Here is an 18,441-nt window from a genome sequence, read left to right on the forward strand (position 1 = left end):
GTTAGGGAATGTCAAGTGATGATGTGTGTCAGTGTGAGTGAAAGAGAGAGAGAGTATGTAGGTGTGAATCTGGTGGTTTGGTTGGTTTTCCCCATCCAAGCTTCAGGCATTTTTCTTCTCCTGGTTTCGTTGTTCTTGAATTTCTGATAGTTTTACTCCTTGTTATGTTTCATGAACAGAGAGGTCTGTGAGATACTTAGCCTTTGACCATGTGTGTGTGTGCGTGTGTAAAACTTGAGTGCTGAACCCGCAAAGCACTAAGTTGCTGAGCACAGAGTACTGTATTTCTTCCGGACAGCACTATGAAGACCTGACTGCGTGATGATAGACGTGGTGCAACTGACCGAAACAGTGCTGGAAAGCTGCCGAACATTGCAGGACCCCTTCTCTTTGTGATGCGCCTCCTCTTCCAGTTTCCTTCGGATTTCTGCAATCTTGCCATATTCTAGCAAATTGGAAATGTCAGAAAAAGTTGTTAGGATGGCGTCAGATCAAATGAAGCAGCTGGTTTACGAGAAGCTTTGCTTTGGTGTAAGAGAAGCTTTTCACATGATGGGGAAGCTGTTGTTCAAGGGCCCCCAACCTATATTGCCCATGGGTGCCATGGTACTGCTGAAACCTTTCCTGGCATCTACTAAGTATTCTGAGAAAGTGGGTGGGGCCAGGTGGGGCTGTTGCCCAGCATGGCTTCTGATGGGCCACTGGAAATTTGATTGGCTATGTAGATTTTTAAAAAATATTCCTTTGACAGCAGCTGCCACAACAACCCAAGGATCTTAACTCTGTGACTGAAGGTAAGCTGTGGCAGCCATTGTATGGCCGACTCTGCCTCCTATGGCAGCCATTTTGTGGCTGCGCCCACCATACAGTGTCTGAATTCCAAAGGTGTCCACAGGCTCAAAAAGGTTGGGCAACCCTGCTCTAGCTCTTTCTTTTTAGATTACAGATGAGTAGGAACAGAGAACATAGTGTACAACAGAAACCAATCCTGAATGAAGTCACTGGATGCCAGTGTAATGGCCTTTCTTTTTTCCCAAGCAGATGAATTAATGAGGTGCACAAATGAGAATTCCATTAATTTGTTAGGATGAAGACAGAAGGTGCAATCTTTTGATGGTCTGTTTGAGTGGGATTCCCTTGTGCGACAACACCAAGTAGGGAAAGGGACAATTGCAGATACGTGCCATGGACTGCAGCAGCTTCTTACTGTACAGGGAAATTCTAAGGAAAGAACTAGTGACGCAAAACATCCTTTTCCTGTTCCTGCATCTTCCCACATACATTAAGTACAGCAATTTTTAGACAACCATCTTCATATCACTTTCACCAATAAGTAAGCTGTGGCCTTTGACTGTAATCTGTACTTGTACAACTGATACACACAACTAGAAGCTTTCCTCTTGAGCCCTGGGAAGTTGGATTATCCACACGGCAGCTCATCGCTACAGCCAAGCAGCCTCATTCTGTTCCTCTGTCCTTACTTAGCAATGACTTGCCCAGTTGTTGCTACAGAGGACGGCATGGCTATCTTCTAGAGAAGAGCTGTTTAGCTCTCCTTCAAGTCCTCTTGCCCCCTGCAGTGACAGTGTGGTTTGGTGAGATCGCTCTTTGAGTCTCTGATGGGCCTGAAAGACTCCCAGAATGCTTTGCTATGGAAATAGCCATTTCTCACCCTTGCCCCTTAAGGGGGAAATCACCTATCCTGGGGCAAAGTAGCAGTCTAAGGGACCCACCTATGATTTTGCTTTAACTGTGCTGAAAGGTTAACAGGTTAATTCATTTTTTTTCAAATACTCAACAAAATTACCATTGTAAACAATTTTTAACACATATACAAGCTACAGTACTTTTTATCAGACAGGCATATGCTTTTTCCTCATTTAAACTCTACAGCTATATACAGAAAAGAATTGCTTAATTGATGTAATGCTCATATTACAGATTGTGAGTTGTACATAAACACATGCCTCGTATAAAAATAACGTGGCTCCAGCCACCTTAATTAGCATTCTATACCCTATTTCGGCTAATCTTGGTAATTTAGCCGTAGACTCACACCATTAATCTGTCTGCCCTGAATAATTTCAAAGTCATAAATTTGGCATTTTGATTCTTGGCTGTCCACCGAAATAGTTACTAGCAAGTATTGAAGAAATAAACTGAATTACATCAGAAGCCTTGCTATTATTGTTTAGAAGCAAGGCTTACTGATTTCAGAGATTTATTTCCAAACAACTATATTAGGATCACAGATTCATTGAAATGAACTACTATTTGGATTATTCGGTCTGGCCCAGCACAAGTTTATTAGTTCCAATTTCTCGAAGAAACTGTTCAAATGGTGCTCTGTGTTAAAACAAACAAGAAACTACATTTCCACAGCAAATCAAAGTAGGAAAAATGCAGTGTTATTTAACTAGAAAATAGTAACTCAGAAGTTTAGTTCTCAGAGATGTAAATTGTGGTGAATTAGAAGGATTACAAGTAGAGCAATCTGTAACACGCTCTCTCAGTTTGTTAATTTGCTCCCAGGTTGTTAATTCGCTCCCAATCTGCCTGTGCCCACAGGGCTTTTCAGAGGATAAAATGGAGGGGAGAAGGAGGATGTAACTATCTTCGTATCACTTCCACAATTAAGATGGGCTTATTTGTGCAAAGATGGGCTATAAAAAGGGTTGCCAACCTCCAGGTAGTGGCTGGAGGTCTCCTAGAATTACAGCTGATCTCCAGGCCAGAGACCAGTTCCCCTGGAGAAAATGGCAGCTTTGGTGGGTGAACCCACCATTATATCCTGCTGAGTTCCCTCCCCTCCCCAAACCCTGCACTCTCCAAGCTCCACCCCAAAAAACTCCAGGAATTTCCCAAACTGGAGCTGACAACCTTAGCCATAAATGAAGTAAGTATAAGTAAATGAAGTAAATAAGTAGCTGAAGATGGGGATTAGGACAGATAGAAAGTAGGTTGGTGGGTAGGTGTGAAGGACAGATGGGAGCAGAGTAAGGTGAGGATATGGGGGCTGCCAGGAGGGAAAAAGGAAATAGTGTGGGGAAGGTGGGACAGGAAAATTGGATGCCTCTTGCAAGTCCTTGCAGGTTCCCCTCAGTGTGACCGGGCTCTCTCCCTGGCACTTCACAATTGGATCATAGTTTTCCTGGATAGAGGGTGCCACATGTAGAGAAGGGCAGAAAACTAAAAACGAGGCAGAGATAGATAGGTTGGCTGGTAGATAGGAAGGACAGAAAAGGCGGGAAAGGGGGAAATACTAGCGGGGCTTTCAAAGAAGGGAAAGAGGAAATAGTGGGAGAGAAGGAATTGAGATCCCCCCATCCCAGTCCTTGTGGGCTACTGCTTGTTTAAACCATTGTTGACTAGTTCAGGGTAAAGGAAAGTCTTATCAGCTAAGCAGACTTGGGGAGGGGCAGGGGCGGGAATAACTAGAAAGCATGAAAGAAGCCAAAGAGCTGTGAAGGCCTCAGAAAGTTAAGTATGCAGCCTCTAGAGAACAGTGCCTGCTACCACCCAAGTGTAAAGTCCCCCCCCACCCCTTTTCAGATTTAGCTTTGCATTCAAATAACATGTTGTAATGTATGGAATATTGCAAAACTAAAATACTAATTGCAAAGTACTATCCTGGATTTTAGGCTTTAGATAAAAAATTTTTTAGCTTAGCTGAAGTAAATGTAGGAGAAGGGGGCATATTTGTGACAGTACTGGAGTTACTAGGTCTAGGTAAGGTAAAGGTCGTCCCCTGTGCAAGCACCGAGTCATTACTGACCCATGGGGGGACGTCGCATCACGACGTTTTCTTGGCAGACTTTTTGTTACAGGGTGGTTTGCCATTGTAACTCTGCTTCAGATTTCACTGTTAGACTGAAGTAACGCTGCTTAGGATTGCACTGCAAGTTCTCTTATGTTTTTAGTTTTAACATATAATACTTATTGCTGTTTAAATTGTTTCTAATTGTTTTCAGTTGTTGTAAACTGATTCAGGCCTTGTTTGAGGATCAGGTGGTATAAAAATATAATAAATAAATAAATAAAAATCAAATTCCAAAGAGAATTTTTGCAGACAAGAGGGACTGTTGGTTGTTGTGAAAGCCTTCGACAATATAAGAGGGACTGTGATTTTCACGGACTCCACCTTCAAGCTATTCCTGGAGGGCCCACATCCCCCAAGGGACAGTGGGAGGCAGGGAAATGACACTCTGCTAATACAAATCCTTCTATCGGTGGAAATGTTGATTATGTGTTCTGCTACAATAATATTCCTGTACTAAGAAGGTATGTGTTAGCCCAGTAAATTTTAAGACTGAGCCACGAAGCCTTTAAAACAGCAGTGAGCATGGTGTGAATAGCCATGGCCAAACTCTTGCAGCTGTTAACTAAATTCACCTGATAGGATTTAATATTACAAGGAAATCTTGTCATCCAAAAACAATGAGAAATCTTTTGATTAAATCAAAGTGTTATAAATAGGTGAATGTACTGATCAAAGATTCACGCTGTCAGGACGCCACTGCTAACTCACACTAGTGCCTCGCTTGCTTGCTACCAAAATAAATGGGCAAGATGTCTGTGTTTTTTAAAAAACGATGTGAAATTACATTATCGCTGTTTCCCATTAAAGGGTTAAGGGAAATAGATAGTAATTAGATAGGAGAGTTTAAAAACTGGTTTCAAAGAAGGAAGGTTTATTACAGTTTCTTTGAAGGACAGGTTGTTGCAGTTTGTCTGGAATCGCCTGGAAAAAAAGACAGTTTTTTGAAGGATAGTTTTGTTTAAAACACACACACACATTCACACACAAAAACCATGGGAAGAATTTTTGCAGGGAACCATTTGTGGTACCTAGAGATTCATACAAAATCATACAAAATCCAACAAGCCCCTGAAGTTAATCCTGTCTCCTTGATGGTAATTCAATGCTTAATTTATACTAACTGTAAAAATAAGCAACACTTACAGTGCATTCCTAAGCCAAGTTACTCCAGTCTAAGCCAACTTAAATCAATGGGCTTAGATGGGAGTAACTCTGTTTAGGACTGCACTGTTAAAGTCACATTTGTAAAACATTATTTTTTTTCCAATAAAGTTTTCCCTGATGTTTCTTTATGCCTTCTAATGAGTTAAAAACGCCATGTTGTCTAATGTTAGTCCTAGAATTGATTTTGCTTCCGTATTTTCTACTCTATCTTGGATCCTTGCTAATGCTATGTCTTTTAAACTTGTATATGTTTACCTTATGGTATTGTATTGAAATGTACTTACATGATACTGATTGTATTAACCTCATACTGTGTAATCCGCCTTGAGTCTCAGCGAGAAAGGCGGACTATAAATGATGTAAATAAATAAAAATAAATAAAATAATACCTCTAGTCATGTATATAATATGGAGAAATTTGCGCTTGACTGAAAGATTAACTATAGCTTTTGATTTCTCAGCATCATATACGCCCCTAAACATTTGGCAACCGGGGGCATGACTCATTCCCACGCAGGCCCAGGTGGCAGCACAGGGTCCAACAGCCCTCGCCCTTGTTGACTCTCATTTTTTAGCCCAAAGTAACCTGCGTGTCAGGGCCACAATGAGATGAAGATCTGGAGGAGCATGTGGGAAGTGTCCCAGGGCCTTCGTGTCTTGCCTAAAACAGGAATGGCCGCCTTCACGTTTTTGAAAGGCAGAATGGGAAGGGCAAGGACGGATGAGTACATGCGAACAGTCCTTTCTCACAGAAGTAGATTTGTACCATAATATTGCAGGCACACACTGCTCCCTCTGATTTATTGGTGACTGTAATCTAAGCATCTCTTGTCAATCTTGAATTCTAACAAAGGCATCATTTTCATTCAACTTTTTCCAAAATAGTCTTGTATATCAAAAAGCAGAACATACCTGGCAAATTGTATTTTACAGAAATATGTTGGAAACTAGACATTTCTTCACAAATTTCAGTGGGATTCGCAGGATCACCGTTGCTTCCTGAATTACTCCTTTTCTTATACTGTTCATTGAATAAAGCAGCGACTTGGTCTCTTAGACAACCGTTATTCCTATGGAGACGGCGCACTTCAAACTGCAAGACATCTCTTTCATTCTGCATTGTACGTATTTCATTTTCCATCAGCAAGAGTTCCTCACTCAGTTTTCTTATTGTAGCTTTGCACTCTGAAACGTCCTGCTTGTATTCGTGTAGCTCCTTTTTAAGAACCCAGTTGTCTTCTGTCATGCCTTTTACCACCGCCGACAACCTCTCACATTCTCTTTCCGTTTTGGACAAGTCGGTTTTTAAAATTCCATTTTCCTTTCTTGTGTTTTTACATTCAGCCAGAAGTTTCCCCTCAGCATGAACTCTCTCTCTCCGAACCTCCTCAAGCTCCTTCTCCAGAACTTCTTTAAAATCAGTCGACTCCCGCAGAGTCTTTTCAAGGTTCAGCTTTTCCTCTTTAAGCGTCTGTGTCATCCTCTGGGCAGCTTCCATATCGGCCAGCTTGGTCTTTTCATTTTCTTTCAGTTGCTGTATTTCCTTCTGTTTTTCTTCAAGTTCCTTTTGAAGCAGACTCTTCTCATCGGTAAGCTGACTTACTTTTCCTTCTAAGCCCTTATGTTCTTCTCGAAGTGATGAGATTTGGCTTTCCAGTGTTTTTAAGGCTACAACAAGATCACCCTTGTCTTGTGTGAGGGCTGCGACGCTTTCCTGGGCTTGCTGGTGCTGGTTCTGAAAATCGTCTACGTTCCGCATCATCCGTTGGTTTTGAGCATAAAGCTCATCCTGCTTTTCTTCTAGAGCAATCTTTTGCTGTTGAAGCTCGTTGCATTTCTTCAGTAAACTTTTCACTTCTTTAATGCATTCCTTGCAGTCTCTTTCTGATTTCACTAGCCTCTCCTGAATGCTGCTTTTCTCGTCGTGTAAGTCTTTAATTTGCTTCTGATATTTTGAGTTTTGCTCTGTCAGAGACTGTATAATGCCAGTCAGAGGTTTCATTTGTTTCTTGAGATCTCCATTTTCACTTTGGAGATCCACCGGAGTTTTTTGCAAGGGTTTAGGTTCTTCTGGAGACATCTGTAGCAATCGACTTTTTTTACCGTAGCTGTCAGATCCAGCTTCGATAGCACAGAATTCTAGATCTCTGTGTTTTTGAAACTCGTGTTTTGTGCCAAGCAGTGGTAGCTGTTCATTCTTTTTCTCCCTTTGTGCATGTTCCAGAGTAAGTGATGTATCTTTTCCTGTTTTAGGGTAGAAATTTAGCTGCAAATTCTCAAACATGTTACCGTTAACAAAAAAATCTTTATTCTGGTTCTTGCTATTAGAATCCAGCTGTGCCGCAATTTGATTGTTCTCTTTAAAAGAAACCACAGCAATATGCAACTCATCAACTGAATCCTCCAAATCAGAACTCTTCCTGGATTTAAAATCATCTCTTGACATACTGGTTACACTTTCTGATAGATCCTGTTCTGATAGGTAACCGGAATCGTTGTCTTTACTGTACAAAACAGTGGAAGTGTTTGGAGCATCAAAGGTATATGGAAGTTCATGCCTAAGAATCTTTTTACCGTCCTCTTTCATGTTCCCGAAGGAAGAACTCACAATCTGTGCAACATGCTCGTCCTCACCTGCATGGAACGCCATGGGAATTTTAGATCCAGCATAGCCTTTAATGTCACTAAAGGGAGTCTTCACTTCTGTTTCCAAACCAACCCATGATGGAGAAAAAGTGCTGCTGGCAGAATTCTTCAATTCATGTCCATTTGTAAAAGCCAGAATAGCATTTTTTCTAGGTGTTTGAACAGGGAGTTCAGCCGTTCCAAACAACTGACATTTTGTCAAAATGTGATGTGGAACATTTCCACCTGTGACTGGATCTCCAAAGATGTTGTCGGGACTGGTTTCTCGACACTGCTTGGTCCTGTTATCATGATGAAGTTGGTTCTTTAAAAGCAATGCTTCTTGACACCATCTAGGCTGAAGGAGACAAAGAAAGAACCATGCTAGAATTGTCACTATTTAATACATAGATTGAGGCATAACATGGCAGCATGAACAGGATGCATAGCCAGTATAGATTTTTATTTTCCAGCAGCAGATAAATGTCAAACATGGAAGAAAAAATGGAGCTGGCCAAGAGTCCTTAAGCAGGAAACGTGGTTTCTTATTATTCTTTCAATTTTCTTATCTTGGCAATCCAATTCTAAACAGAGTTACATCCTTCTAAGTTAATTGAGGCCCCCTACAGCAACCGTTCATTTTGCTGGTTCATTTCCCCAACTGCACTGATTTATTTGCAGCTCTCCACACCCTTTTTGTGCCATTCGTAGTCAGTCTGACCTGGATAGCCCAGGTGAGCCTGATCTCAGAAGCTAAGCAGGGTCGGCCTTGGTTAGTAATTGGATGGGAGACCTCCAACGAAGACCAGGGCTGCAGAGGCAGGCAAAAGCAAACCATCTCTGTGAGTCTCTTGTCGTGAAAACCCCACTAGGGGTTGCCATAAGTCAGCTATGACTTGAGGGCACTCTCCCCCACAGTAGTCAATCTGGCTTTTTTTACAGCTTTTCCTTGCGTTTTCTGGGAACAGTTTCCCCCCGACTTTGATAAAAGACCGTTTTCCAGCTTTTAGTGGTCCGCCCTCTTCTCCCCGCCAGGCCTCTTCATTATGATTGGACACTCTTGTCTATCTAGCCACTCCCTCCTTTCCATTCCTCCGGACCTCTTTTTTCTTTATTTTTTAAAAAAAATCTAAATCCAGCATTGGATCGATGCACCAGTGGCTTGCAAGCGCATTGGAGTCGCACAATTCCGGACCGCTTTTGTTTTTCAGTATACATAGGGGTCCTCCTTCTAAAGAGAGCTACTTAAATTCTTCTCCGAAGCATTTTAAAATATTGGTTCAATTTGTTTAATATAGATGGCACTGAGCAGATGGTTTTGTTTTCATTCTGTGCTTGTTCATTTGTGAACTGTAGAGCTCAAGCACTCTGTGATTCTTTTACTATAGGCATAGAGCATTTCATTTATACTGTACTCTCATACTATGACTGATTCCAATAATATGGGCAATCAGAGGGAAAACTCGGGTGCCATCTGTGCCCTATGCAATTCTAAGTAGTACTTTCCCCCAGAGGCAGAATAAAAGCTAGAAAAAAAGCTTTCATTCAAAAAATATGGTATTCCCTATTTCAGCCAAGACAGTACCCTCCCTTTGTTAGAATGGCACTCCCTTGACTGGAACGGGGAAGATGCAAAAGGCTTTCAATGGCTTTCTGCCGTTTTACCCGGTAATGAAGAAAAGCCATAACACACTCTGCCTCCTTAAAGTTCCTATGTTTCTGGCAACATCATAGTCTTCCGAGGGGAAAGTGGCCCTCATCCACTCTGTCTTGCATGTCATTTTTCAAAAGAGACATTTTATTTCTTATACATATCCTTCTTTTCTTCTGAGAACCTTAGAACAGGTTAGATTCAATCAGGGCTTTTTTTTTCATCTGGAACGCAGTGGAACGGAGTTCTGGCACCTCTTGAAAATGGTCACATGGCCGGTGACCCTGCCTCCTGATCGCCAGACATAGGGGGGTTTAGATTGCCCTCTGCGCCGCTCCAGCAATTTAAGCTTTAAAAAACTCCCCCCCCCCCCGTTCCAGCTGACCCAAAGTGACGTCATTGTGCGGTCCTGGGAGCTGAGTTCCACCACCTCTTTTCCCAGAAAAAAAGCCCTGAATTCTATCTGCATTAGCCAAGCTAAGACCTGTTTAGCTTGAACAATGAAATGGGAAAGTTTACTTTTGGCCATTCTTAGGGCCCACAGGAATAAAATTGAGTGTTTCTGTCGTGCTTCCTTAAATTAACTCACAGTGATGAAATAGAAACCCTTCACATTGCCACCAATATCCAGGCGCAACTGTGGGCAGGACGGCAAATGCATTAGGGGCTTTACATTAACAGGGGAACACGGGTAGCAATCTCGGCACTATTCACACATTACATGGTAATCAGCAATCTGACATCTGATAGTCCTTCTCCTATTTTAAATCACGGTATACATCTCTCCCCACTTGGACACATAGACAAGTCCTATATATCAAAATATAGCTCTATTTGGATGGATATTCTCCTAAACCGGATTAAAGGGAAATATATCCTAAGGTGGCAGCTGTGGAATCATTTCTATCTAGAACTGCATCCAAGACGGCATGCGAGTCAGGGTCCTTGCGCAAGTCCTCCAGCGAAGCACTGCTCAATGGCGTACCTGCTCTTTACTCATAGAAGACTGGTCCCAATTACACAGACTGAGGTCTGTCTCCAAAGTAGTGGAGTGGGTCTGATGGATCCTGGGGGCTGGAAAAGACTCCCTCCCCCAGGATCCATCAGACCCACGCCACTACTTTCTAGCCCTGGAAGGGTAGGGTATGACTCTGTTTAGGATTGCAATGGTAATTCTCAGCAACACCAGCATAGCTGAAAATGCACTTTCACTCATACACATTCCTTTCCTCGTTTGGCACTATGAAGAAAACAACATACCGTAGCAACGCTGATAGGCATGCTGCTCAAAAGTAAAGGATCTGGATTTAATTCTGGATGTTTCATATCAGCAATATTTTTATTAAGTATCTCGTTGATTTCAGACTGAACCTGAAGAAATGTGAAATAAGATGGTTATTCTTCTCCCTTCATCATCCCTTCCGCTGTCTCGCATAAATTAGATTGTAAGCTGTTTCAGCAAGGCCCTAGCTATTGTGATTCTTTACACAACACTTGATAGAATTTTAAGCGCTCATCATTTTTGATTTGCTAATATATTGATGGAAAAACAGTCATACTCTGCCTGTCTAAACAATATTTACTATGAGGGCCATTAAGAGAAACTTGTAACAATAAACCTTGTGAAAACAAGTATGCTAAAGGTTTTCTTCATTCATATCTAAGGGAAACATATAAAGGTAGGTAGTGAGAGTAGGAATTATTGGAAGTAGAAAGGGAAGGTGATCTGAAATTTGAAATATCTTGTTTTGCTGTTTACTGTTGAACTTTGGTGACACTGATCTAATATTTGTGGTGTCTTAGTATATGAAAACTTCATCACTACCAATCAGTGGGGACTCAGTTGCTTTTTATTATTTCATACTTTTTATTTTATTGATAAGATTAAAAGCCCAATAAAAAGGGCAGAGAAAAGAGAAAGGAAAGGAAATAAAAAAGGAGAAAAAGAACAAAAATTAAAAAAACAAAGAAAAGTAACTTATTTCATCTCCCATTTTTCTCTGCAACACCTGTCATATCTTTACAAATGTCAAACTTGTAGTTTCGATACCTCCAAAATTTACCTTTTCAATACTGCCCCCCTTCTATTTATTTTCCCCAAATTTATCTTCTTAGACTCGGGGACTCAGTTGCTTTTTAGTAAAATGTTTGCTATTCAGAAGCCAGATCCTTCTGCAAGGATGGGTGATATGTAAGGATGGTTCTTCAGTGATTCTGTCGGAGTGTCTTAAAGTACTAAAAGAGCAAACCATTCTTAAACCACTCCTCCCTGTCTTCCTGAAGGACTGCAGCTTGCTTCGTAGCTGCCATCTTGAGTTGGGGTATCACTGCAGGTGCTCCTTGCAAGACATTCTGAGCACAAGAATATTTTTCAGAGGATATGTGAACTGACAAGGGAATGTGTGTGTAGGCTTTCAGAAAGCTGGTGGTGCATCTGCTTTCTTGGGATGGCCAAATGTCTCCCTCTGCATGTCCTCTTGGGGGGCTCTATCACATGAGAATTCGAACAGCTCATGAACTGAGAACCTTCCACCGATGCCTCTGAAATTTGGCAGGGAGGATTCGCTGGGAAAGGGATATAATCCTTGATGATTTCATCCAAAACAAAGATGTGACAAGCTGGAAATATGTTTCCTGTTTAAACCAATGGCAACGAAAAGGAATCTAATCACAAAAAAGTAACAACACAAATCACAAAAGTAACAACAAAAAAGCTTTTGAAACAACAAAAACAACAGCATGCCTCTATCAGTGAGAAAATGGAAGTTCTGTGTTGTGGTGTGCTTTGGTCTCGGGCTCCCTTCACTGATGGCTGGAATCAAGAAAGTAGACACTGAAGTGTGTGCATGACAGGAGCTAGGAATCTCTCAGAGGCACACGGTGGCTTTTCCCCTCCTTTATCTCCTCTTTCAAGGAGTGTGAAGGGCAGTGGGGACAGACAGGAAGAGCAATGGTGTATATATTTGCCAGCAAGACATTTGGGACGTAAAGGAATAAGTATCTCGTGGGTAATACTAGCTGCCAATCAGGATGTTATGTACATATTTGACTTTGTACATCTTAGAATGAGCTGAAGTGGCTCTTTGTTATAAATAAGTCCTGTGATTGTTTTAAAAATCTAATTTGTGTGATAGTATGAAGGTGTTCTGTGCAATGACAGAAAAATGCAATCAAGGCTTACTTTACAGAAGGAAAAATCCCGGGAAGAAAGCCATGTCTCAGAACAGATGAGCACAGAAGAATTACAGAGATTTCCCACCTGGTGTTGAGATTTCTCTATTTACTTTAAGGTTTTAAGGAACTTTGGATTAAAATACTTTAAAATACTTGTTCCTTACCAAAACGTGACCAAATATTCCCCCTTTGTTTTATGAAAATTTAGAGCATGTTCTTACCAGATTTACATTTTGCAAAGTCTGTTGTCGAAGAGCTTGGAATGATTCCAGTTGATGCTGTAGGACCTACATTTTGTACAAACGGTTAAGTGAAAAAGTAGAAGTCTTCCATGTGGTATAAAATATTCACAGTGCAGTTGAAGTCAATGGACTTAGAAGGCCTGACTCTGCTTAGGACTACACTGACAGTTTCTTATGTCCAATTGTGCATTTCAATTGCTGCTTATTAGGATATCTATCTATTACATCCATAGCACACTTTTTTTCCAGGGTGGCACACTGAGTTCTCTTTTCAGTAAGAGAATGATGGGATCGGGTCGCCCAACACACTTCAAGCAAACCTAGGTCTTCCAGACCCCAGTGCAACACCCTAAGCCATGATACAAACTTTCAGAACGCACGTTGCAAACCACTTCAGAAAGGCATCACCAAATGGCCACTACGCCTGCCATTTTCCTGTCCAACTTGCCAAACTTGATGATATGGCATCAAATCTGTGAACATATTTTCCTCTTTTTTTTTTTTAAAGCTTAAAAGTAGCTCCGGGGCCTCTAAATTGGGCTGGAAACGTGGCATTGGAGTGTTCCTTTAATTATTCCCCAGGCAACGCTGTTTTCTAACTTCACTCATCTGTGTCACTTCAGAAACAGACCCCTGCCATTGCTTTTAATTTGTAGTTTGACCCATGATCAAATCTTCCATAATGTTATTTAAATTAACCTTTAGGAACAACATTAATATACACTGAAAAGGTTTTGCTCAGTAGGACAAGGGCTCATTTGGCCGTTCCAGTAGTTCCCCCAACTGTCAGGTGGCCCCACCCACCTGACTTTGAAAAATTTTGGGCTGTTTGGGCCTCAATTGGGGCCAAATTGGAGCCAAAATGGCCTGGATCAGGTCAGTGCCAGGCGGGGGAATACTCCCCTACCCGGCACCAGCCCGATCCCGGCCGTTTAGGCCTCAATCTGGGCCAAAATGGGCCCAAAATGGCCATTTTTGGCCATTTGGGCCCATTTCAGCCTGGATCAGGTCCCAAACCATCCGGATTGTGTTGGTGCCTGGCACCAACCCAGTCCCGGCCGCTTAGGCCTTGATCCAGGCTGAAACGGGCCAAAATTGGCTGTTTTGGGCCATTTGAGGCCTGTTTCCACCCGGATTGGGGCCAAAATCATGTGGATTGGGTTGGTGCTGGGAGAGGGAAGCCTTCCCCACCCAGCACCAACATGGTCCCGGCTGTTTAGGCCCTCATCCAGGCCAAAACGGGCCTAAACCGTCCGGATTGGTGCCAGGAGGGGGAAGCCTCCCTCACCCGGCACCGATCCAATCCCAGCCGTTTAGGCCCCGCTCTGGGCCAAAATGTAGGACTGTACATCCATCAACCAAAAATAGATCATAAAATGACCAACATTATCAGTGGCTTTTCTATGGCTGTGGCCTCCAAACTTTATAAAGCCATCTATTCCTTTCCAATTACTATGTATGTATGAAAACTGATATACCTACTCCATCCTATGCGTGGCATATATAAGATTCTGAACTACATGTATTGCATTGCTACCAATAAACCAACTGGTGTATCTGTGCAGCTGGTGACTCAAATGCCTTGCTAGAGGTGAAGAACAGACCCACCGTCTCTTTTTATCTTAAAGGAGTATGCTAGATAGTTAAATGAATTTTGCCTTTACTTTTGATTTTTTTTAAAAAATCACCATCACCTGAGATACGTGCGAACACTTATTAGCCAAATCTACACCATTTTCCTGACATATATTAAGGCCCGAAAACAAGTGACTGAGTGAGTGAGTGAGTGAGAGAGAGAGAGAGAGAGAGAGAGAGAGAGAGAGAGAACAAAAATAGGTTTCCTCCCCACCCCAACATATGAAGGTGGTGTGGTAGAGTCATCATTGCGTGTGGTGCACATACCCAATATTTTCTATCCCACAGACTGTATCTGGCTAAATAAGAGTTTGTAAGTTTCTGTAGTACTGCAAATGCTGAACATAGTTGTCCAAGTACAATACTGGGACAAAAGAAACTGAGTCTACACAAAGGTTAATAAAGATTCTTTCTCCCCCTCCTAAAAAAAACAGTGTCTCCAGCCTAAAAACGTGTCCTGTACCCTAAAATGTATAAGATCAAACCCTAATCATTTCAGTGGCGCTTGAATGGAAGAGGACATGGTAGATCTGGGTGCCCTAATAACTCTTGACCCCCGCTTAATCAAACTAATCAAAATAAATCAGTAGGTGAAATTTGGAATCAACTGGAGACAAAGATTATATCACCTGCTAATGTTGGCAAATCAAGCTGCTGTTTATTTATTATTATTTCACTTCTTTTATTTGATCTATACCCTGCCCTCCCCCACAAATGGGCTCAGGGTGGCTAACAACATTAAAAAATACATTAAAATCACAAAAACATAAAATCAACAATAATTTTTTTAAAAATCATTAAAATAGTCCAGGAGCAGGCTATTTAGACAAATATTGGGAGTCCGTATACGGGCATAGCAGATGGCCGAGGGCAGCCCCAGAAGAAGTGGTGGTCTTAGATGGAAGGAGGACACCCGCTGGCACTCAGCTGAAGGCCCGGTGGAACATCTCCGTTTTACAGGCCCTGCAAAACTGTAACAGGTCCCACAGGGCCTGGATCTCCAGTGGGAGAGCGTTCCACCAGGCCGGGGAAGAAAAAGCCCTGGCCCTGGTTGAAGCCAGACGGATGTCCTTCAGGTCGGGGACCACCAGGAGTTGCTTGTCTGCAGAGCATAACACCCTGCAGGGGACGTAATGGAAGAGGTGGTCCCACAGGTATGCAGGTCCCAGTCCGTGAAGGGCTCCTGTTAGACAGGAGTTGGTAACAGCAAAAGCTACAACCCCTAAAAACACAATGTAAGAACAAGATAAAAGCCACAAGAACTTGGGTTAGATTCAAAGCTGAATGAATCCAAAACCTTGTTCTTTGCCCCCCATTATTCAGGTATATTCACAAACATATCACCTAATTATCCAAAACAGAGTGAGCTTACTTTTAATGCTGATTGAGCTTGGACTTGACTGTTTCTTCCAGGTTTATCTGAAAAATTAATGCACTGCATATATAGTGTCCATACATCTAGAGACTTTGTGCATAGAAAAAGCAAAGATGCACTACTTTATTAAGGTTCTACTGTGGCCACAGCAATTGTCGCACCCCTCCTTCTTCCTTGCTCCTCCTCCTTTCTAGATTCCGCGGTTTTTGATGGAAAGCCTCGGTACCAAGATTTTCATTCACTTGGAGCCAGCCAGGCACCCAGTAGTCACTGCATGGCCCAGCTTTGTCTAAAATTCCCTCGGTGTTAGAACTGCTGGTTGATGGAAAGCCTTGCCTCCAATAAGAAAGAGTAAAGATAAAGGGAGGAGATGAGGAAACAGAAGCAGAGACTGAAAAAAAAAGAGGGAAAGGGGCAGACAACTAAGAAACGGAAGCGCGGGATGGAAATGCAGAGAGAAAAGGGCATGCAGAGACAAAAGAACAAGTGCTATGGCCTGCAGAGAGAAAATACAGTAACAGAAGGGGATGCTGTAGAAAGTGCCATGAAATGTAAAAAGAAAAAGAAGGAATAAGAAAGATATGTGAAGAAAAAGAGGGGGCAGGGATAAGGGGAGCAGATACTTGTGGTGGTGCAAGGAGGGAGGAAGCTATGAGGTGCAGAATGGTGGCAGATGTCTGGAAAATGTATGCTGCTACACAGAGAGAACTGGGAGCATGCTATGGCATGCCTTAGCAAATGGATTTTAAAAGCACATATCAGGTTAAATGTGCAATATAAATGCCTTGTCATACTGTTGCGGTATTGTTGAGTAAATGCAAATGTGGCTGTTGGCATTATTTCAGTTCCACACTCCCGCACTTCAAGATAGTCTCCAGGTCTCTACTATACGAAGCAGGATTTATACACAAACTAAGTAAACTTAGCGTTAGAGCCTCAGATTATGAGGGGCCTCTAAATACAAATGAATTATTAAAGGGTTTTGGGGGGGGGCAATGCTACAAGGCCTCTTAACCTTGACATAGTTTATGTATTAAGCATGTCTTAATCTGTTAACGACAGGATGTTTTGGAGGTCTTTCATTCATAGGGTCGCCATAGGTCGGAGGCGACTTGACAGCACATAACACACCCACATATCTGCTGCCCCTACGCAATTTCTGCATAGTTTAACATGTCAAGTTAATACTTATGCTTTGTTTCAGATTTGTGTAATTCTTTTACATTGTTTGTTGGATTTTTTTTTACTCAGATAGATGGGCTGTATTGTAGGGAGGGGGTCTCAGATGATTCGCTAATAAATTAGGGACCATAGACTTCACCACTGTGTTGCCTTATGTACTACACATTCACTTTAAATATGTACTCCCATGTGCTACCTGTGCTTCATGTTGTCTAACGTCAGTCCTAGAATTGCTTATGTTCTGTTTCAACATTTCTTCAACCTTGTATCGGATTCTTGCCAATGCCATGTCTTTGTAAACTTATATTTATTTATCCTATGGCATTGTTTATGGAAATGTCTTTGATAGTGACTAAACTAATCTCACACTGTGTAATCCACCCAGGGCAACCCAAGTCCAGGCCCTTGTGTGCGCGGGCGCTTCACCCTGCATGATGACATCACGTCTGTGATGTCATCACGCAGGGTGAAGCGCCCACGCAGCAAGCCAGGTGTCCCGGCGCACCACAGAGTTGGCGGAGGCACCGCAGGACAATGGGTGGCTAGCCGCCCCGTCCTGCAGGGCAGGCGAATGGTGCGGGCGGCCTCCCAGCCCCCCACGCTGCCACGCTGCCCTGCAGGACAGGGGGCACACGGCAAGCCAGCCGCCCCGTCTCCTTGGCGGCGCTGGGGGAAGACTACCCCCCCTCGATCCGGCCCTGAATCCACCTTGAGTCTCAGTGAGAAAGGCAGACTATAAATGACGCACATACATAAATAAATCAAATGTCACATCCTGTTTACAGCACTGACTTCCATTGTGCAATCCTCCTTGAATCTCAGTGAAAAAAGCAGGCCATAAATAGTAATTCTGGGAGAACGCCAGACCCTACCTGGAGGCTGTCAACCCTAGATGAAAATATTGCTCTTCACAAAGGCAAGGGCAGGGGGGCACCCTGTGCCAATGGTAAACATCACAGTATGAAGGAGGAAACCTGAGCGGAGCATCGCCCGAGCTCACAGAGAGGCGATCCGACGACGTCACGCAGCACCTTGTACAGGTGCGATGACATCACAGCCAATCACAGCGCGCCCTAAAACAGCCGGGAGAGGAGCTGGGCGGCAACGGTGCCTGCGCCAGCGGAAAGCGCCTTCACCTGCTGCGCCTGCGTCCTGGATGCCCGGGCCAGCAACCACACCGCAGGGCGGGATCGTCTCCTCGTCGCCCAGCCTCCCCCAGCCGCGGCTGCCTCCCTGGCCGCCCTCCTCGGTTCCTGCAACAACAGCAAATTGACTCTCTCTCGGCAACCGCCATCCCCCTCCCGCCATCCCCCTCCTCTGCCCCACCAAGCAGGCGTAACACACTGTAGCCAAAGCCGGCTTTCATCTCGCCTCGCGCTCCGCCGCGTTCAAACGGCTCCCCTGCCGCCCAAACTGCCGCTCCGCCCAAGGGCAGCCGCGCGTTGCTAAGCGACGAGTCTCCTAAGAGACTAGACGAGCAGGACCGACCGAGCTTTTCTAGGTTGCCTACTGCGCATGCGTGCCCGTGCGCCACCTAGCGACCATAGGCGCTTCCCGCAAGATGTTTCTCTTC

General features: G+C 43.2%; 1 protein-coding gene across 1 annotated transcript; it reads right to left on the minus strand.

The window, feature by feature from the left end:
• Window positions 1-8: 8 nt before the first annotated feature.
• On the minus strand, window positions 9-18,234 carry CCDC110 (coiled-coil domain containing 110). Its single transcript, XM_054990111.1, has 7 exons — window positions 18,204-18,234; window positions 18,005-18,121; window positions 15,684-15,730; window positions 12,656-12,721; window positions 10,521-10,631; window positions 5,897-7,967; window positions 9-445 (listed from the first exon to the last, which is right to left on the minus strand). Exons 1-7 carry the CDS (start codon window positions 18,232-18,234, stop codon window positions 258-260), a joined length of 2,631 nt encoding a protein of 876 aa, XP_054846086.1. The 3' UTR covers window positions 9-257.
• Between the last annotated feature and the right edge of the window lie 207 nt (window positions 18,235-18,441).

The sequence above is a fragment of the Eublepharis macularius genome, chromosome 10 (assembly GCF_028583425.1).
Source record: "Eublepharis macularius isolate TG4126 chromosome 10, MPM_Emac_v1.0, whole genome shotgun sequence".
NCBI classification, from domain to species: domain Eukaryota; kingdom Metazoa; phylum Chordata; class Lepidosauria; order Squamata; family Eublepharidae; genus Eublepharis; species Eublepharis macularius.

Coding starts and splice junctions, on each gene's coding strand:
- CCDC110 (XM_054990111.1), bottom strand. CDS start 18,234: ATGAAAGCCGGCTTTGGCTACAGTGTGTTAC. Junction 10,632..12,655: donor CTTTGCAAAATGTAAATCTG/GTAAGAACATGC, acceptor ACATTTCTTCAG/GTTCAGTCTGAAATCAACGA. Junction 446..5,896: donor TGTAAAATACAATTTGCCAG/GTATGTTCTGCT, acceptor CCAATTTGCTAG/AATATGGCAAGATTGCAGAA.